General features: G+C 34.4%; 1 protein-coding gene across 2 annotated transcripts in view; it reads left to right on the top strand.

Annotated features, from left to right (window-relative positions):
* Positions 1 to 22,903, top strand: part of LOC150079577 (endochitinase-like) — a 74,772-nt gene that overhangs the window by 43,764 nt on the left and 8,105 nt on the right. For both annotated transcript variants that reach the window (XM_090382615.1, XM_090382616.1), the window contains exons 5-7: positions 580 to 683; positions 12,096 to 12,222; positions 21,364 to 21,549. In XM_090382615.1, the coding sequence (XP_090238741.1) occupies positions 580 to 683; positions 12,096 to 12,222; positions 21,364 to 21,549 (417 nt within the window). The remainder of the gene's footprint in view (positions 1 to 579; positions 684 to 12,095; positions 12,223 to 21,363; positions 21,550 to 22,903) is intronic.

Here is a 22,903-nt window from a genome sequence, read left to right on the forward strand (position 1 = left end):
TGGATATCATCATTCTTCTCTTTCTTAGTGATTCCTTTCTACTTTCTCTCTCTCAGGGTAATAGGGAAATTTTTTTTTTTTTTTTTTGCCTGGTGCAGCATAAGCCTCAGGCTTCCTTGCACCATATGGCTAATAATAATAATAATACCTGTAACAGAGTGAGTCACCCTCATTCTATTACAGTATGGAGAAAAATAGAAATCATTGTACAATTAGCTTTTAACTTCTCCTTAATCTCTTATCAGGTTATTCTACAAAGGATACAATCATGTTGAAATAACAAAACAAGAAGGAGAAAAAATATATATATATTTTTTATATACTGAAATGTAACCATATAATGACTTTTGGGTTGATGATTTCTGTATATTTCGTTAAACTGTTTTCCTAATTGAAAGGTGGTCTACCGAACTGTAAAATATAACTGTTTTTAAATTAAATTAGTTTCTTTCTAAGAAATCTACTTTTCGATAACTTTACTTTCCATCAGTTCTTTACAATTAAGACCTGCTATATTATTTATTAAGAGTAAATCTTTCCTTGAATAGAGTAAATTAAATTACATTTTATTTTCTAAAGGAACTGAAATTGGCTTTTGAACCATATGACCTCTTAGTGACAGTTATGGTACCACACAGTACAACAACTCTCAGAATTGGTTATGATATAAAGGAATTGTCAAGGTAAGCACCTCAAATTAAAAACAAATAAAATATCATAAGTCAACAAAATGTAAAAATAAATTTTAAATTAGCAATTATTTATCAGGTACAGTAAACCCTCGCTATTCGCAGGGGTTACGTTTCTGAAAAATGCCGTGAATACCGAAAACGCAAATACTGAGTTATGGCTCCCATAGTAATAAAGGGGTTCCGTTCCAAAGTATGAAATATATAAGAAAAACTAGTCTAAAATTTTGTCTATGTATGTATTATATGTATCTTCGTAATATGACTATGTACATAGTGAAATGCAAGCATGTGGCATCGAAATGAAAATAAGAAACAATTTAATATTAAATCTAATATTTATTAGAAATTTCAAACAAATCTTTCAAACCTTTGCTAGCAAAAAAACTTATCCCGCCAGTGCTATCACCAGTTTCGCTAAAGTGTTGATAAAGGAGTTTTGCCTTTTCACGAATGATGAGTGAACTTAACGGAATTTTATTTTGAGTTCGGTCTTCTATCCACAGATTTAAAGCCTTTTCCATTTTTTCTAATTTAACATCACGAGTTACAGAGCAAATTTTTGAAGCAATTAGCACGTTTTCACGGACACTACGGCGGATTTTTTCTTTTTGACTGATCGTACCGTTGACTCATTGATTTTATAATGTTTTGCCACTGAAGAGACACTTTCACCATTAGAAATTTTGTCTAATAACTCAATTTTATTCGCTAATGTCATCCCCTTCTTTGATATTTTCACATTTCCCTTGTTATTCGTAGCCATATTTTTGTACGGGTAAAAAAGAACTTGTCCACAATAAAGTCACTTTCTTCCGTTAACACACTCGAAAAAGTCTGCAAAACGGTAGCTTTATCACTTTTGTAAGCATATCAATTTATAAATTGATAAATTTATTCAATTTATAAGCATATAAATTAAAAGCAAACGGCCAAACCTTCCATGACAAGCGCATAACACATACTGAATAAGGATTGGCGAGAAACATCCACGCTCACGATTTTTTCACCCCTCTCCCCCCACCCACTGAACGCTGTTTTGACCGGGAAAGATAATTTTAGCCAAGCCCATGTTTTTTTATGGCGGAAAATATTCACGGCGCTTTAAAATTCACATTTTTTTAGGTTTTAGTTTATATTAAATCAGCGATTGCGAATACAGATACCTAGAATAGCAGGGGTTTACTGTATATCACAACAATAATTTTAAAAAATTCAGCCATTTATGCTTCACAAATTGGACTAACAGACATGATCTTCAAGGCAAAACACTTTGTAAATAACAACTTGCTTTCATTTTGAAACTTCTTTCTGTAATGGAAATGAAAGAAACTGTTGAGTAAAAGCTATTTCTCAAAAAAATAAAAAATCCTGAAAGACTTCACATCCAGTAGTGAGGAATCTAAAACACTGATGGAACTGATATTTAGAGCCCATTTGTGAGTTACATGATTGGATTTAAGTAAAGTCCAGTCATTTTGTGACAACCAAATCCTCTGCTTGCATCTTTCTGATGGATTATTAGTAACCCTGGGTCCCCAAAGTGCAAGATCTGAAACACCTAGCTTAGTGTAGGTGACCAGCAAGTTGTGAACCATTGTAAGTAGGGATCGAGGTGCAGTGACATTTACATTACACAGAGGAATGTGCCTCTCCATATCACCAGGCATATGTAAAGGATTACAATTACAATATCACAGTGGTGATATTGTAATTGTAATCCTTTGCTATACCACCACTTTGCTTATTGGAGGCTTGAAGTGATGAAACCCATCTTTAGTCCAAAGAGCAAAATTCTGGTAACTTATATCTGTTCTGTCATGTGCTGTGAGTGATGTCTTTTGAGGTTATGATGGACACCATAATAAGATCAAATAATCCTTATAATTTGAGGGTACACTCAATTTATAAGAATTAGTAACCTAGCTTTAAAAATGGTTTTCATAGGTTGGCTGCTCGATAGTTCACTAGCTGAGCCTAACTCTCTAGGAGGCATCCTGACCAATTAGTGCATAATCTACCATCCTCTGTTGGGATATCAGAGATGTGGTGTCACACAGATATAAGTAATGCAGAACTGGAATTTGGGGAGCAACATCTACAGAAAGGATAGACAGGATAGGAAGGGAGCAGGGGTTATGCTATTAGTTAAGAAACACATAAAATCCAAAGAAGTGAAGCCAGTCGACATCGCTGGACAGTGCAGTGTCGAGTCAGTTTGGTGTGACATAAGAATTGGGAGATCAAAATTGAGAGTAGGAGTGTGCTATAGGCCTAATGACTCTGATGAGTATAATAAGAAACTGTACAGGGAAATAGAGTGGGCCAGTACATCAGAGAGTCTTATAATGAGGGATTTTAATTTCCCAGATAATGACTGGAATTTGTGGGTTGGTCACTCACACACTAGCAAGGCTTTTGTGGATTTATTGGATGATTGTTTTCTAAATCAGCATGTTCGGGAGGCAACTAGAGGGAGCAATACTCTTGATTTGATTATCAGTAGTGATTCTTCATGCATTACGAATTTGCAGATACAGGAACCACTAGGTGGCAGTGATCACAGTGTGCTGAAGTGGGATTTACTCAAGGAGGTAACTACCATCAGGGGTATAGGGAAAGGTTATTGCTTTCATAAAGGCGACTACGATGGTCTGAGACAGTATTTAAATTCTGTACAGTGGGACCAACTGATGATGTTACCAACAGCAAACTCAAAATAGGAAGCATTCAAAGAACTTATCTTGGAAGCTACTAGGCTTTACATACCAACTAAGAAATATTGTTCAAGGTTCAGGCCTAAATGGATGTCAGATGAACTAATGAGACATATGGCAGAGAAGAAAAATGAATGGGATACATATAAATTAACATGTGACACAGAAGCCTATGATAGATATAAGTTGATCTATAACCAAGTTACAAAGGAGGTTAGGCAGGTGAAGGCAGATTATGAGAAATCTTTGGCAAGGGATGCAAAGAAAAACAGCAAGGAGTTCTTTACTTATGTAAACTCTAGAAGGAAGGGGATGAATCAGATTGGTCCGCTTGATATCGATGGTTCAACTGTTGATGATCCTGCTCAGGTAGCTAACAAACTAAATGAATATTTTGCATCTACATTCACACATGAGGAGTTATTCAGGAAGGGGAATGCCATAGATGAAGTAAACACTGGCAGTGAGCTAGATGATCTTGTAATAATTGAGAGTAAAGTGGAGGAGAAATTGTTGAAGATAAATACAAGAAAGGCACCTGGGGTGGATGGGATCTATCCAGTTATATTAAAGGAGGCAGCAAAGGAAGTAAGCAATCCGTTAGCCATAATTATGAGAGCTTCCTTGGACTCAGGGGAGGTACCAACAGACTGGAGATGTGCAAATGTAACCCCAATTCACAAAGGAGTATTAAAGGCTGACACAAGTAATTATAGACCTGTGAGTTTAACTTCTGTTCCAGGATAATTAATGTAAGCATGGTTAAAGAAGCACTGCAGGATCATCTTGTCAAGAATTCAGTTATAGCTCAGACATAGCATGGTTTTGTTAAGGGAAGGTCTTGCCTGACCAATTTGATTGGATACTATGATATAGTCACAAAAGAATTGGATGCAAGGAATAACTCTGATATTATATATTTGGATCTTAGAAAGGCTTTTGATACTGTTGCACATGGAAGACTGCTGCACAAATTGGAGCAGTGTGGCATTGGTGGAAAATTGTTGCTATGGATAAAGGGATGGTTGAGTGGCAGAAGATAGAGAGTGGTAATTAATGGACACTGCTCATCGTGGACTAATGTTATTAGTGGAGTCCCTCAGGGTTCAGTGTTGGGTCCATTGTTGTTTTCTGTACAGTCAGTCCTCATATAGCACGATAGTTGTGTTCCTAGAAAACCTCGTGCAATGCAAAATCGTGCAATATAAACAACAGGCCCTATGGGAAAAATAGGGTTAGGTGCCGACCACCCAAGATTGAACACACATTTGTAACCAAAACATTACCAAACGCAATAAATAATTGTAATAAAATACTTACATATTTTATTACGACTATTGCGTAATAAAATATTGCTAATGCTTTTGCTTCTATTGTAAGCAAACTTGTTTTTTGTTTAATTTTCTATCCAAACAGATGACAGTCGTTCCATCTCTTCCAATTCTTTGTGTCTAAATCTAATGGATTTTAATTACACTTTGAGTTATTCCTGCTATGAAAGTTGTTTTTATTTTCTCTGCATTCTTTGTAATTCTCAGCGTTGCCTCATTTAATCCCATGGTCTTTCATTTCGCTCAAAGCGTTTCACAATTTCATATTTTTTCTCTATCGACAGAGGTGGACTGGCCATAAGTCTTACCGGGGAAACCCCGGTGGGCCTGAGGCTGGTGTGATTTTGGTCATAAACTCTAGTATGAGGCCACTATAAATTTTTGATCCAGTCCGCCTCTGTTTATCTATATTGCTTTTCTTTTTCTCTCTGAATCTGCAGTGTGTTCACCAGGACACTTCCTTTTCACACCTTTTCAGTATTTTACTCATTTTTAGGGAATAAAGTACAATTACAAAATGAGGAGGCACGCTTCATACACAAACAAAGCTGCACGCATGTAGCAACTGAATAAACAACACCGTAAAGGCAGAGATACACTATTAACACCTCACATTTTACTAAAGCACATTTCTAGTTGTTACTACCATAAAACAATAAAAACAATTTCCAGTTGTGTTTCTGCTAGTGGAATCTGTTATAAACTGGTAGTAAAATCTATCTAATTGCATTTGCAATTATACTGATAGCTGGAATTGTGTTGGTGTTTAAGTTATTATGGTGAACTGTTTCCCCTTCGCTGATATAAAAAACATAAATACATTTTCAGAATCTTCTCTTCATTCCTATCGTGTTGCTTTCGGTTGGGGTGATTCTGCGTTTGACTGCCATTTCTTGTAAACACAAAGGCGAATCGTGATAAGCGAATTCGGTTCGTGTTATATAAGATATTGTTCCCCTATTTATAAATTGTGTATGATCGAATTTGTGTAGTGTAAACACGTGTTAAACGAGGACTGACTGTATTTATAAATAATATTGATGATGGTATATCATCAATATACCATCATCATGGTATATTGATGATATATGGCCAAGTTTGCAGATGATACAAAGGTTGGCAGAGTTGTTAAGGACACTACTGACGCTATGTTGCTTGCTGCAACAGGATCTGGAAAGGTCGAGCAGATGGGCTGAGAGGTGGCAAATGAAGTTTAACATTGACAAATGTAAAGTACTACATATGGGAAACAGCAACCCCAGAGCAACGTATCAACTCTGTGGTACTACACTGACAGTGGTAGAGAATGAAAAGGACCTGGGGGTAATTGTGCAGGCAGATATGAAGTTCTCTGAGCAGTGTAGACGGGTTGCAAGAGTAGCTCATGGTGTCTTATCAATGATATACAGGAATTTTTCTAGCAGGGATTATTCCCTTGTATAAGGCAATGGTCAGGTCACACCTTGAGTACTGTATACAGGTCTGGAGGCCTCATTTCAAGAAGGATGTAGTGCTGCTGGAACGAGTACAGAGAAGGGCAACAAGGTTAGTGAACGGAACGAAGGGTTGCTCTTACGAAGAAAGGCTTAAGTTTTGCAAAGTACAGTGTCTGGAGACTAGGCACTTGCGAGGTGATCTGATAGAGGTGTACAAAGCCTTGAATGGTTTGAGCATGGTCAATGCTGATGGAATACTGACTCTTGCTCAGAATAATCACCTGAGAGGGCATAAATTCAAATCGAGGAAAGACAGATGTAGGATAGATGTGTGGAAATTTGCCTTTAGCCAGCAGGTAGTTGGTTGGTGGAACAGACTTCCATCCCTTGTTGTGGAAGTTGATAGCCTAAATAAATTTAAGGCTCAGCTGGACAGGTATTTCTAACGAACGGAGGGGTGAAGTGGAAGGGTTTTTTTTTTTTTTTTTGGCTGATGCTGCATAAGCTTGCTTTCTTGCATCATATGCCTCTACTAATGCTAATGCTAAAAATACAGATCAAAAATTTGGTAAATTCGTATAGTTAAAAAAATTAGCTTCCATATCGATTCAGTATTGGAAAACTGACAAGTGTTGCTTGTCATTGAACTGCAAAATGATTTGGAACATTAGGGTACACCAATTCAGTTTTTTTAATAAATTATGAAATTGATGAGATGATGTAGCCTAGGGAACAAGATAAAATTTCCTGTTAAAATAATAGTCCATAACACAATAAAAACCAATGATTTCTATGGGATGCCTGCAGTGAAGAACTATAGGATTGGGATAGCTGAAATTTCAGATATATTAAAAATACAGCCCCCCTGTTCCTTTGTTTGTACTACTTATGCTTGTATTCCTATGCACTTTAATCATTTTCTTTTAACATTAAAATGTAGCAAGTTTCTTTCACTTTTTTTTTTTTTTTTTTTTTTTTGAAAATGTCCTAACCTGTGATTACCCCATTACGCATGTGATAATTACACAACAGGTGAGACTAGTTGTTCTGTAATTCAAAATTATCATCATTTTTGAATGAATTTTATGAATGAATGAATGAAATACCTGCTATATACCAGAAATTTTAACAGATTCACTGAGAGCTAAAGAACACAATTGAAATTTAGATGTCTGTTCTTTTAATTGCAATGAAATGTTACATCTGATATCTTCAATTTTATGAGAATATTAAACTCATCCAACTAATGTTTTAACAAATCAACTTTCTCAGGACATATTTCTTCAACTATTTGGATTATATGAAGTTTTATTAATTCTCCATCAGTAAAGGGTTTGCTTACTTTAGCCAATAATTCTTGCCACTCAAAAGCCTTTGGTGCAGTGTCATTGTCTTTTTTTTTTTTTTTTTTGTTGTTGTTGTTTTTCTGAAAATATGTTTTTAAGTTGGCAAATTTCCTTTCATAGATTTAACCTTATCAATATGAAGTTATCCAAATACTGGGCATTTTTTTATTTTTATATTTAAAAATGACTGTGTAAAACCATATTGTTGACAGATAATTTAAATAAAAAAAAAAGAAGGGACCTTGCATGGATAGTAAATTGTAAAGACTGAACAGGAAGATGCCTCCTGTACACTCTCAGCTGATCCCCCCTCCTTTATGGGCACATTACATCTTCAGTTCACCAGCACTTAACTTTTAGGTGTATTCGTGCATATATATGCATATGCATTTATTGTCTTTACTGTGTCTCCATCTGTCCACATGGAACAACTCAACTCCCAGTGGACAGAATTTCAGAAAATTTTCTACAAGCCATTCCAAATTTTATTAAAATTGGACAAACAGAAAGCTGGCAATTATTATTACTTTTTTCCATATAATTTTTATGTAAAAAAGAAATTCGTAGATTAAATGTTGTTTTAATGCAGTATTGTTAGCTTTATACAGTCTGTGCATGCTTCATGTGTATTGTAATGCAAGACTCGTGAATGTGGTGTCACTTGTGTAGAGATAAATATATATAGAGAGAAAAGAGACAAAAAAAAAAAAAAAGAGTATATGGGAGGGAGAAGAATAATAAATATTATGCAGTTATAATTAAACTGGATGGCTATTTTTAGAGAACATAAAACTATAGCGTTTTATTAAGTGTCCTATACAATTATAATCTTAATAATTAATTAACACTGATAATTGATAAAAAGATAAGTATTATTTACTTTTCACTTCTATTAATCACAGAAAAAGAAAAAAAAATCAATTAATTTAATAAAACAAATCGAATGTGCCTGAAACGTAATGCACAGTGTACGTTAACTAAATTCTTATATACCATGGTAGGCATTAGACCAACAATTAGATTAAACAAGTTTTTATTAGTTCTTTATCAATAAAGGGTTTACTTGCTTTAGCCAATAATTTTTCCACTTAAAAGTTGACCTTTGCTGTAATATCACTATCTTTTTTCCTTTCTTGAAAATACATTGTGGAGTTTAAAAAAAAAATTTCTTTTCGTAGACAACATAGACATTTTTAGCATGCACAGTAAACTGTAAAAACTGACAGGAAAATGTCTGGGAAGATGCTTTCTGTACACTCTGTTTACTCCCTTCTCCCTTACATACAACTACATCACCAGTTCACCAGAACTTAAACAATCACATAACTAATGAATATCAGGTGCAGTTGCAGGCACTTCATTTGTTTCTTTTTTTTTTTTTTTTAATTTTTGAACACATTGATAGTAAGCCTTGATATTCAGTAAGGGGAAAAATCTGGATAAGGAATGTTAATGACTTATTGCAGGCTCATGAGTCATAATAAATGAGGTCTGTGGTCCATCACAGTTTGGACAGCCTTAGTTTGAACTATACAAATGTCTTGTGAGGATGTTAGGTGTAGCACAGAATGCAAAGCAAAGTATGGAAAACTAAGGAATTTGCTGAAATCAGTGCAGTAGCCATAATATTTATTCTTAATTTAATCACCAAGGACTGTTATTCATTGTCTACTATGTAGCACCACAATAGATGCTGCAGCAAGCAATAAAAACCCAAGTGGCTAAGCATGTCAACTGTTAGGAATTCATTCCCATACATAAGGCAAAGGCTACAATGCATACATTTCATTGCATGGTGCTGAAAAGTTTCTTTCTATAGCTGGATCTTTCTTTATGTAATTATCACAACTTTTGTCATTTGAAAAAGTCTCTGAAAGGTAAGCATTTTCATACAGAAAATGATGTGGAAACTTCAGTTTAGAGAGCAGTCACCTAAATTCTGTGTCAGAGAAGTGGGTTTTCTTGTGCAACACTGAAACAAATGCCTAAATTGCTTATACAGCATTTTGCACTGAAAATTAAAAAATATTTTTATTAGGTTTCATTTAAAAAACTATTTTATACATAGAGTAGAACCTTACTAATTTGGACTGTTTTTTTTTTTTTTTTTTTTTTTTTATGCATGAATTTTTCATAAGGAAAATTTAATAATAGAAATCAAAACTTTTTCAGAATGGTTTCACAGTTACTTTGTAAAAGGATTAAAATTATTCAAAAGGAAAAAAATTAAATAAAAATGAAAACATTGAGGCATTTTCACTGTTACATAATGCACCTACTTAACCTTCTGCTGAAATTTTATCGTGGCAATATCAGGTATGATGGCATCTATATAAGTTTGTTTGTTTTTTTTTAATATCTCCCAATACCACATCTCACATGCAAGCTATGGATCAGGGAGTAATACACAGCTGTAAACATTTGTTTTTAAAGAAAAAAGAATTGAAGAGTATTATTTTAACAACTGAATATCAGGATATGATATGAGAAAAGACAGTAGCCATATTAAAAATTATAAGATAAAAATTTTCAACTGGGCTATAAGTTGAAATGAAGTAGATCAGAGTACAGTATTAAGTACATATAAAATCTATCAAGCAGTAATGATATTCATTTTTTAGCATTAGCATTAGTAGAGGCATATGAAGCAAGAAAGCAAGTTTATGCAGCATCAGCCAAAAAAAAACAAAAAAAACCGCTCCCATTTCACCCCTCTGTTCGTTCCAAATACCTGTCCAGCTCAGCCTTAAATTTATTTAGGCTATCAACTTCCACAACAAAGGATGGAAGTCTGTTCCACCAACCAACCACCCGTTGGCCAAAGGCGAACTTCCGCACATCTATCCTACATCTGTATTTCCTCAATTTGAATTTATGCCCTCTCAGGTGATTATTCTGAGCAAGAGGCAGTATTCCATCAGCATTGAGCATGCTCAAACCATTCAAGGCTTTATACACCTCAGTCAGATCACCTCGCAGGTGCCTAGTCTCCAGACACTGTAATTTTCAAAACTTAAGCCTTTCTTCTTAAGAGCAACCCTTTGTTCCATTCACTAATCTTGTTGCCCTTCTCTGTACTTGTTCCAACAGCTCTACATCCTTCTTAAAATGAGGTCCCCAGACTTGTATACAGTACTCAAGGTGTGGCCTGACCATTGCCTTATACAAGGCGATAATCACCTCTTTATCCATGCTAGAAAAATTCCTGTATACATTGACAAGACACCATGAGCTACTCTTGTAGACCATCTGCACTGCTCAGAAAACTTCATACCTGCCTGCACAATTACCCCCAGGTCCTTTTCGTTCTAGATTCTCATTGGTCTAGATGAAATCAAAGATTAAGAACATCAAAATATGTTAAACAACAGTGGCCAATGAAGGATATTAATTTGGTTGGATGATGTCAAACTTTTGCTAGAAGTAATATCATATGGTAATAACAGAAGAAGAAATAGCAAGCATTTCAAGGCGAAAAAATAATCTGTAAGTGAAGAAAAGATTAAATGATACACAGGTAGGAGTTGCGTCGATGGCTCTTATTCAGTTAGTTAATTTTGATGGGATAATAACTTTATGCTCTAAAAGAATGAATAATGAATTATGACTGCAATACAAATGCATCTTTACTGAACAGAAAATATCAGTTTCTTCAAAAAAAGGCATTACAAATTGAAAGGGACCATTTACATCCAATTAAATTTTATAGCTATTAATGTGTAACACATTAAATGAAGTTTATTTTATAAAAAAACCATATTATTCTCTTTTATTTGATTTGAAATTTTTGTATTCAAATTTTGTTTTGAATATAAACATTTTCATAAAGTTTTCATTTTCGTTTTATCATATTTGTGCCCTGATACCATCTAAATTAACTATCTATGCTGGATTGTGAATAAATCTGTTTGTTTTTATTAGGTATATCTTGAAAATATTTACATATAATTATGTTCTATAATACAGACTTCGCACTAATTCAGACTACCCTTTTACCATATTAGTCCAAATTAGTGAGTTTTTACTGTACTGTAAACAAGTTAAAAATACTTTAACATTGATTAATGAAGATTGCAGTCTTCTGGAGTACCTGAACAGCATACAGTACATAAGCATTTTAGAATGCACTATAATTGATGTCAATGTTAAAGTCAGTTGCCTTTCACAAAGCTTTATTGGCACTAGTTATATTGTCAAAATTTCACCTTATCAGCCAGAAGCATAAGGCATGGCTGATGCTATATATATATAGCCTGTTTAATTCTTTTAACCATTCAAGGCCGATAAACTATTATAATCTGAATATTTGCAATTTAACCAGTATGGACAATTTTATTCCACTAATAGTCATATGATATTTTCAGAATACATACCTCTTCATATAAATGTGCATGTAAGTGAAGTTCTGTTTTTTTTTTTTTTTTTTTGTTTTTTTTTCACAGCATATGTCTGTCACTTCAAATAATTTTCATGATTTTTACATTTAAATGATTTATATGCTTTAGGGCAGTCTTTTTAAATTCTACTACAAAATAGAGTCATATATTTACTGTTTTTTCTTGATTTTATTTTGCAGAATCGTAGACCATGTGCATTTTCTTACCTATAACTTCAGAACGGGAGGCCAGTATATAGCAGATGTTCACAGTGCCCTTTACCCAAGATTTGAATCACGAAACGATGATTATGAAAATGATAATGTGGTAAATAGATAACATCTACATAACTTTCTTTTCTGTTTTAACAATTTAAGATACTAATTAATGCAAAATAAATGTTTAACTTGATGTGAATTGGCAAAAATGCTAGTATTTAATATTAGCGCAAATGTATCAGCCTGTCCATTACTACCAAGAAATCAAACTAAGTTGGTTAAAATTGTATCAATTTCATTAAGTGACAGTAAACACCAAAACAGCTATTTGGCATACATTATGAATAAATAATCTTATTTTTTCATAAATAATATTATGAATAAATAATCAATATTCTTCCTCTTTGGAAGCAGTGGTGTTTATTTGAATCACTAAGAATCAATTGCATATCATTAAGTGAATCACTACAATTTGTTTTAAGACTAAGGCAATTTGCAGTGATTTGCTTCATGATATGCAGTTGATTCATTTTGTAGCAAACTTAGTTTGCTTTCCTGGTAACATATAGACAGATGCATATGCACTAATAATATAACCAAATAATATAAATTCCATTACCCGAGGGTTTTCTACATGATACAGCCAATGGGGATACGTTTGTGTGTGTTTAGTGCAAAGAGTGAGGAAATTAGGTGCAAACTCAGCTTGAACAATGGGGTGGATACCCTTGAAGGAATTAAAATAGGGGCCCATCCAGCTCTCAGCGATCCAACTCAATTCCAGAGATTACACTATTGCATTAGGCAATATAGCTGCAATTCCTAAGGCAGAATACACTGGTAACCGCAGTGCATTCTACTTTGGGGATTGCAAGAGGTAGTTATTGTCAATGACTATATTGTCAGGGAAATATATTATGCAAAAAAGGATAAGTGGAATGGGACCAGGGTATGTCAACCAGGTGCAAGTGTAGATGATGTTGTAGAGCAGATATTATCTCTTAAGGACTCAAAAGGTGATATTGTTGTACATGTTGATACTAATGATATTGAGAGTAGGAGATCTGGGGACTTATTTAACAAGTACATGGCAATGTTGGGGAAAAGTTGAGAGGTAGGATTAAATTTGAATGTGCCTGTAATTCTGTACAGAAACTATAGGAGGGAATACATGTTGAAAGCCTTGCCCAGTCAACTGACCCTGGAGAGATTGTGCAAGGCTTATGGGGTAGAATTTTTCTCTGCATGGTTGGTGCTAGTTAACAAGAGAGACTGTTTTTACAGGGATGGGATACGTTTAAATATAAAGGGTGGAAAGATATTTGCTGATGCTATCAAGACAGTGTTAGGTAGGTCAGAAAACTGATAGCTTGGGTGATACACAGACTACTAAATTAACTAGAGAGCTAGAGCCATAGGCAGAGGTGAAAGTGATTCTTGCATTGCTTCTATTGGAACATGTAGCAGCCTGTAAAGCAAGGTGTTGGAGATTTCAAGTGCTGCTGCTGCTGTGAGTTATCATGGAACAAGTAAATAAATTTGCTGTGTTAGGGTAACTAAGAGTAAGAACAGGTGCATGTATATTTGCGTGTACACTAATGTTAGGGGCATAGTAAATAAATTTGATGAATCTGAAGTACTGATTAAGTCATCAAATGTGCAGATTGTAGTGTCACTCAGACATAAGTGATGTAGAATTTGAATATAAGGAGCACAATGTGTTTAGAAAGTTCAGAAAGGACAGGAGGGATTATGCTCTTAGTTAAGCATATTAAATCTAATGCAGTGCATCTAGTTGATATGGGTGGCCAGTGCACAGGGCGGCCATAATTTGAAAATTGGTAAGTGGGACAACTTGAAACGAAATGTGTAGTATAGCATATTTTCCTTCAAAAAGTAAAAGAAAAATATAAAATTACAATTAAAATAAATTTTTTTATCAATCAATCAATCATAGTATTTATTTGTTATATGATTGTTTTTAATATGTATTTGTCCTATATAAACTATAGTATTATTTATAACAGATATTTTAAAAATAGTGAGGAAGACTACTTTTACTTTATATATTTTTCTTTAGATTTCACTAGTTTTAAAATTTCTTCTTCCAAAGATTTTAAAAAGTTTTTAAATTCTGAACAGGACATGTTCACCCCAGGGGCTCACATTTGGTGAGTATGGGCTTGGCACACCCATGGTCTTGAGCTGGATATCATCATTCTTCTCTTTCTTGGTGATTCTTTTCCACTTTTGACACACACACACACACACACACACACACACACACACACACACACACACACACACACACACTCTCTCTCTCTCTCTCTCTCTCTCTCTCTCTCTCTCTCTCTCTCTCTCTCTCTCTCTCTCTCTCTCTCTTTCTCAGGGTAACTCGGGAATTTTTTTGTTTTGTCTGGTGCAGCATAAGCCTCAGGCTTCCTTGCACCATATGGCTAATAATAATAATAATGTTATAGTTTTCTTTCACCATAAGTTCAGCTTCTAAATTTTCTAATAAAAGATGGTTTTCTCTTTCCGCCAAGCAGTTTTCATTAAGCTGAAAACCCTTTCTGATGAAGCATTTGAATGTGGAATGCTTAATATGGAGCTTAAAATTTGAGACATATTCTTTTCCTCTGGAAATTTTGAGAAAAATTGCACCCACTTTATTTTTTATCAACATGCATTTTCTTTTCTTCATTACTCAGTGACGAACAAAATGCCTTTAGACTTAAAATTTCTTCAAAAAGCAAATCTAAGTTAACATTTTTGATGTTGAATATTTCTACTAATTCTTGAAATGCATTAAATGTTGGTGCAAAAAAGATTTCTAAATTCTCATTTTTCTCTTGTTATGTTATTAGAATTAATTTTTAACACATCCATTAGATTTCAATAAGAATTAATTAAAAATGTGTAAAATCAATAAATTAACAGTTTTTTCCTCTCTTATCGGGACAAATGATGGTATTATTGGGAAGTGGGACTTGAAGTTCTAAATCGGGAAAATCCTGGCCATATTGGGATGGTTGGCCGCCCTGCCAGTGCAATATTGAGTCAGTTTGGTACGACATACGCACTGGAAAAATGAAAATGAGAGTAGGAGTGTGTTATAGGCCTAATGACTGTGATGAGTATAACAAACAACTGCACAGAGAAATAGTGCAAGCCCAGTAAATCAGAATGTCTTATATGGGATTTTTTCAGATATTGACTGAAACTTGTTGGTCACTCATATACTAGCAAGACTTTTGCAGATTAATTGGATGATTGTTTTCTATAGCAGCATGTTAGAGAGGCAACAAGAGGAAGGAATATTCTTGATCTGATTATCAGCAGTGATTCTTCATGCATTACGAGCCTGCAAGGAAAAGACTCATTAGGTGGCAGTGATCACAGCATGCTGATGTGGGACTTATTTAATGACATAACTACTGTCAAGAGTAAAGGGAAGGGCTTTTGCTTTCATAAGGCTGACTACAGTGGTTTCAAACAGTTTTTGAATTGTATGCAGTGGGACCAACTGATGATGATACCAACAGTAAATTCTAAATGGGAAGCATTCAGGGAAGTAATTGTAGCAGCTAGGCTTTTCATACCAAGTGAGAAATACTGTTCAAGGTTTAGACCTAAACGGATGTCAGATGAACTGATAAGACTTGGAGCAGTGAAGAAAAATGAAATGCATGAGATTCATATAAATTATCAGATGATACAGAAGCCTATGGTATATACATAAGCAGTCTGTAATCAAGTCACAAAGGAAGTTAGGCAGGCTAAGGCAGATTATGAGAAAGCTTTGGCAAATTATGCAAAGTAAAGCAGCAAAAACTTCCTTGTTGATTTGATGTTGTTGGTTTAACTGTTGATGATCCTGCTCAGGTTGCTGACAAACTGAATAGATGTTTTGCATCTAAATTTACACATGGGTAATTCTTTTGGGAAGGGGATGTCAGATGTTTAACAAACTAACAGGAAGCTAAATGATTTTGGGATAAATGAGAGGAAAGTGGAAGAGAAACTGTGAAAGCTAAACATAAAAAGGCATATGGGGGAAATGGGATATATCCACTTATATTATGGGAGACAACAAAGGAGGTAAGCAAAGCCTTAGCCATAATTATGAGAGCATTCTAGGATTCAGGGGTAATCCCTACGGACTGGAGATGTGCAAATGTATCCCAAATTCACAAAGGGGATCAAAGGGTGACATGAGTAATTACAGACCTGTTATCTTAACTTCCAGGGAAAATCATGGAGTTTGATTAAAGAAGTAATGCAGGACTATCTAGACAGGAGTGCAGTTATACGTCAGTCACAGCATGGGTTTATCAAATGGCAATTTTGTCTGACCAATTTGATTGGATATTATGATGCAGTAACAAAAGAACTGGATGCAAAAAATAATTTTGATATCACACACTTGGAATTCAGGAAAGACTTTGATACTGTTGCACATAAAAGACTGCTGTACAAATTGGAGCAATGTGGGATTAAAGGCAAGTTGCTGCTGTGGATAAAGGGATGGTTGAGTGGGAGAAGGCAGAGAGTGGTAATCAATGGACACTGCTCTTTGTGGACTAATGATATTGGTGGAGTTCTCCAGGGTTTGGTGCTGTGGTCCCATCATTGTTTTCTATATTTATTAATGATACTGATGAAGGCATAGCAGGCTTAATGTCTACATTTACAGATGATACAAAAGTTGGCAGGGTGCTTTAATGACAGTAATCAAGGTAAGATACTGCAACAAGATCTAGAAAAATTAGGCAGATTGGCTGAGAAATGGCAGTTGAAGCTTAACATTGACAAATGAAAAGTACTGCATACGAGTACCAGAAATCAAAGATTAGCATATCAACTGTGTGGTACTACACTGAGGTTAGTAGAAAATGAAAAAGACAAGGAGATAATCATGCAGTCAGATATCAAGTTCTCTGAGCAGTGCAGATAGGCTGCCAAGACAGCTTATGGAGTTTTGTCAATGATGTACTTGAACTTTGCTAGCAGGGATAAGGAGGTCATTATCCCATTGTACAAGGCAATGGTTATGCTGCATACAGTTATGGCGGCCTCATTTTAATAAGTATGTAGATCTGCTGGAAAGGGTACAGAGAAGGGCAATGAGTTGATGATGTAAATGAAAGGGTGGTTTTACCAAGACAGGCTTCAGTTCTGCAAATTGCAACATCTGGAAACTAGGCACCTGCAAGGTGATCTGATTGAGGTATTTAAGGCTTTGAATGGACTGAGCAAGTTTAATGCTGATGGCATTCTTCCTCTTTCTCAGATTACACGAGGGGACATATATTCAAATTGAGGAAGGATAGTTGCAGGACAGATGTACGGAAGCTTACTTTCAGCCAACAGGTGGTTGATTGCTAGAACAAACTTCTGTTTGTTGTTGTGGAGGTGATTAGTTTGAATAAATTCAAGGAAGAACTAGACAAATTATTTGATTGGATGGACAGGTAATGTGGGATTTTTTTTTTGCTGATGCTTCGTAAGCTTGTTTTCTTGCATCATTTGCCAATACTAATACAAAATGATTTTGCAAAAAGGTTAGTTAATATAGATTGTTTCCCAATATGCAACACATTCAGCGGACTAAGGAAGTTCGTTCACTTAAATGCCAACATTTTTGAACCCCTTTTGGGATTGTTTTCAAAGAATATGGGATTTTTTCTCTCCTTATAAGGGTATTTCAGAATGAATCTTCAAAGTTTTGAGGATTCATTCTGAATAAAGAACCTTTATTCTGATATTCAGAAATATGATTGAAAACAGACTTCTGAGTTGAATATTAGACTATAATTATGTATAAGGCATAAAAATATATGCATACTATTTTGCGCAAATAAGTAATCCACTAGATTTAACGTTCTTTCACAGCATTGCCTTATTTCCTATCTGAGACTTCTGTTTTGGATAATTTAGTGATTTACAGTAAAGCTATTGAACCTCCTCCAAAACAAAATTTCTGTGTGAACCACAATTGGCAGCTTTGTGTCAAATGATGAATAATATATAACAACAAATTGCTTCATTGGTCCAGTGTAGCAAATTAATAAAGGAATGGAGTGTTTCTTTACTAATTACACTAGCTGAGAATGCAGTGTAGTGTTTAATACATATGAAGTTTATATAAATATAAATTTTATAAATACTTAAGTTATTATATTAAGATTTTATAAATTAAAGCATGCCATATGATGTAATGGAAAGATTATGTATGTTGTTATGAAATGCATTAAACTATATTTTAAAGTTATTTGCTTCACTTATGAGTTCTAAAAGTATTTCCATGCCTAAGTTTTGTTCAATTATATAGCATTAGCTATTTAAATTTTTGCAGTCCATGACCTATTTTCATTAGAAAAGGGGAAAAAAAAAAAAAAAACTTGGAATGTTACCAAACTGCTCTGTGGATCAGCCTTAGTAATTAATTTATTCTAGATCTATAACACATTGCCAAATAGGTGTTTTATTCTCTCGTATCAGTGAGAATATAACACCTCTTTCACTTTACTCATATCCTTGAAGGTCTTATAAACCTCTGTTGGGTCCTTCCCTAAGATGTCTGGTTGCTAAGCTTTATAGTCTGCACCTTCTAAGCTGTTCTTCCTAGGGAAAACAATTATTATATCTTTCCACTCTGGTCGTCCTTCCCTTAATCCTCTCTATAAGTTGCATATCTTTTTTTAGGTATAGTTTTCAGTCCTGAATACAATATTCCAAGTGCAGTCTCACCATCACCTTATAGTGAGGGATAATAATATCTTTTTCCCTACTTGCAAAGGTCCAGTACTAATTATTGATAGACATCATGTACTTTCCTGAACCACCTGTTTACATTGCTTGTATTTATAATCCCTTAAGCCCTTTTTCCCTAAACCACTTTAGCCCCCCTCCTAAATAGTTTCTCCTGAATTTCTGTGATTCAAGTGCAGACCTGAGGAACAGAAATCTAGGTCTGTATCTTAACTAAATCCAACATAAATAATGTACACATATTTGAGATTATATTATACAAAAAATGAAGTAAAAATATATTCCTTACTTTTATATTGTCGAAATCAGCATTTCCACTTTTGGAATTTTTTTTTTTTTTTTTGGGTGTGTTTGTGATATTTTACATTGCAAACATGTTTTCCATACTTCGTTATCATTGGAAATATAATTTTCTTGCTAAGTGCTATATTAATGTCACATTGGCATTAACTACAAAATGAAAACCAGCTTCCTTTTTCTAATTTTAACCCAGTATTTTAAAAATTAAAAAAAAACCTTTGAAAACAGAGTTTCTTGTTTTTATACCCAGCATACACACTTTCTTTGTGTCTGTTATGTTTATGCATCCAAAATATTGATAGGTTTATACAGGGTGTCTCAAAAATATTGGTACAAACGTTTAGGGGAGGTAGGTAACATCTAAAGGAATGTGAATCGCATAGGAACCCATAACCGGAAACATCACGGGAAAGTAATAGCAGAGGCACAAGAAGGAGAAATGACACAAGACAGTAATTATTGGCAAACATTTATTTGACATAATATTCACAATGGAGTATGAGATGGATGCATTTCATGATGTTACAACAGATGCTCAAAGGTTCCACCATGAGACACGATGCATGCGTGACACCGCCGCAGCATGGATTGGCAGACACGGTTGAACACACCTGGAGTTTCTTTGACAGTAGTAGCAGCGCAGATGAGTCTCGCCACAAGATCCATTTCTGTCTCCACAGGCAATTCATACACGATAGATTTCAGGGTCCCCCACAGAAAGAAATCAAGGCTCGATAAATCAGGTGAGCGTGGGGGCCAGGCAACGAGTCCACCACAGCCAGTCCATCGATGCCCAAAACGCCTGTTCAAATGGTCACGAACACACCTTCCATAATGGGCAGGCCCCGTCATGTTGAAACCAAATGTTGCGTCTCACATTTGCTGGAACATCGTCAAGTAACCCTGATAGAACTTGTTCAAGAAAGATCCGATATTTAGCGGAGTTCATGTGGGATGGTAACAGGTATGGGCCGACTAAGCAGTCACCGACCATACCTGCCCACACATTTATTAAAGCGATGTTGTGCCGCATGGGGGCGCACACCGTGTGGGCCCTCTGCTAATCCATACACTAGGTGCATGTCTGCCAGCTTACAGTTCGTATATCGATGCATGCTCTTCATGCGGTGACTATTGCTTGAATGAGTAAACCAGAAATTTTCCCTCTTGCGAACTGATGAACAGCGCCATGTACCGACTTACGGTGACGTTTCCAGTTATGGGTTTCTATGCGATTCACATTCCTTTAGATGTTATCTACCTCCCCTAAACGTTTGTACCAATATTTTTGAGACACCCTGTATATAGATCAAAATTTCTCACATAAAACTTTGACTAAATTAGGAAGTTTGAATTAACAATTAATGCACAACAGTTATTTTAAAGAGGGACCTGTCAGATTCCTCATGAGTACTGCAGGGTTAAGGAGGCATAAATTCAGAGCTAATGTAGGTTCAAAATGGTACATAATTGTCTGCACTCTTTATCAAACATTTTTTTCTCTGATGGAGTTATAAATCATGTCAACCACTGACATGAATGTGTATAAGTATGTACTGATTACGCTGAAAAATAATGTATTCCATTATCTGGAATAAACTGTTTTGAAACAATACTGAATTTCATCTTATTTACTTACTCACCCTCTTAAATATTTTTTGTTTACTAAAATAAAATTTGGGAAAGTAGTAAAGGTGGCAAAGTTATATTTCAGCACACTTATTAAAATAATTTTAAAATAGTATGCAATTCTAACATTTGGAAAAAAGCAATTCCATACACTCTGGAAAAAAAAAACTGTATGTAGACTGATTATTGTAAATTATCTTTTTTTTTTGCCCATCTCCTCCAAGCAGCTGGTGTACATAATTAACATAAATTTAATTTAATTTTAACCTGTTATTTTTTAATCAAGTTATAATATTAATGACCTTTCATGCACTATCCATAATATGAGCTGTATAGTTAGACAATTTATTGGAATAATTTTTTCAGTAGAAAAAGAAGTTTCTGTATTAAAATATTATAGACCCCTATGAATGAAAGATTTTCAGTTGAGAAAACTGTTAAAAAGAAACATTTCCATGAAATTTATTTAAACTGATAATTTTAGATTCCTTTAGGAAAAACCTGTTGCTTCCTATTTGCTAAACAAGTTTTCTTTTTCAATATTTAGAGGGATCAGTTACGCTACCTAGAGAGTCTTGGTCTTCCTCGGTCTAAAATAATAGTGGGAGTTCCATTTTATGGCTACACACACAACTTGAAAGATGCCAATCGAAGTACCATTCTGTCACCTGTTATTGGTGGTGGCCCTATGGGACCATATACAGCCATTAGACGGAACATGGCATATTACGAGGTAAAATAATTTTCTTAAGCAAAACTGTGCTTGAGTATTCAAAGATATAAAGATTCTTCCTTAAAAGAATGTTATGTGTTACTTACAATATATGTTTAATTATTTTTTATTTTTAAATAGTTAGATATGTAAATGGTTTGTAAATAGATATGGAGTTTAAATATTTAGATAGTTTCTAAATTAAACATGCACATACATAGCTGTCATCAATAAAATACAAATACCTAATTAACACCACAAATACAAATACCTATTTAATGCTGAGTTAGGTGTGTGGGGTCGATTCAACCCCCTGACAATATTTCAGCAATACATCTTAATCTATTCCATCTACACAGCTGAAATTCCTAATTACTGTTTTTGAAAGAGTTTTCTTTGAATTCTCTTCTGAAAATTACAGAAATGTCTGCTAATTATTGCACATTGACATTCTAAGTTATTCTAGGTAACTGACATTTCAAATTTAGAATAACTTACAAATAGAATAACCATGTGACTTGGCTGATTCTTCTTGCCCTTCTAAGTGGTAGTCAAAAATAAACTTTGTACGAAATTTCCATTATTTAAAAGAAACAAAACCCTTACATGGCCCTATTGGGTAGAACAATCTTATTTTCAAACGTAGACAACAGAATTCTGTGAATCATTATGCCCTTTAATTACCGCATTAGAAATTCTTATGGATGGCATACTGCCTAACTTATTAACTTTTTTTTTTTATTAATTTATAAACAAAATTGAATCTCAAACATACTTTTGCTGCCAACATTCCCTAACTCATTATGCAGTATTTTCTGTTCTCATTTCAATATGCTGTGAACTGCAAGAAATTAAGTTTTTTTGTTTGGTATTTAACAGGTGTGGATGGTGTTTGCGAGACATTGGCAAGAGCTGTTTAATCTTGCTGTACAGCTTTGGTTTTGCTGGCTAAACACAAACTGCTAACAAAAATACACATGTTCCATTGTGTTTGCCAGACACCACATGAGTTTGTGTGTTTGAATTTGGAAGATGAGTAAAAATATGATAAAATATGATATCTGAAACTATGATATCTCATTTATTGGTGTTTGGTATTTTGTAATCGAGTTTATCAATTCATATTTCATAGAACACCATTTTTCAATTCAGTAAAAAAAAAGATAAAAATTATTTTATAATTAAAACAAAAATTTGTCTCACAAATGCTACATGATCATATTTGTTCCACTTAGGAATGCCAGTAACAGAAGGTTACAGGATTGACTAGGCAAATTTAGATATCATATATGCATTAAGAACTGCTTGGTGTACTCACAATAAAGACAAAAAAAAAATTATTATTATTATTACAACTCTGAAAACTCTGATTTTG

The sequence above is a fragment of the Mastigoproctus giganteus genome, chromosome 10, assembly GCF_048544385.1.
Source record: "Mastigoproctus giganteus isolate SK-2022 chromosome 10, ASM4854438v1, whole genome shotgun sequence".
Taxonomy (NCBI): Eukaryota; Metazoa; Arthropoda; class Arachnida; order Uropygi; family Thelyphonidae; genus Mastigoproctus; species Mastigoproctus giganteus.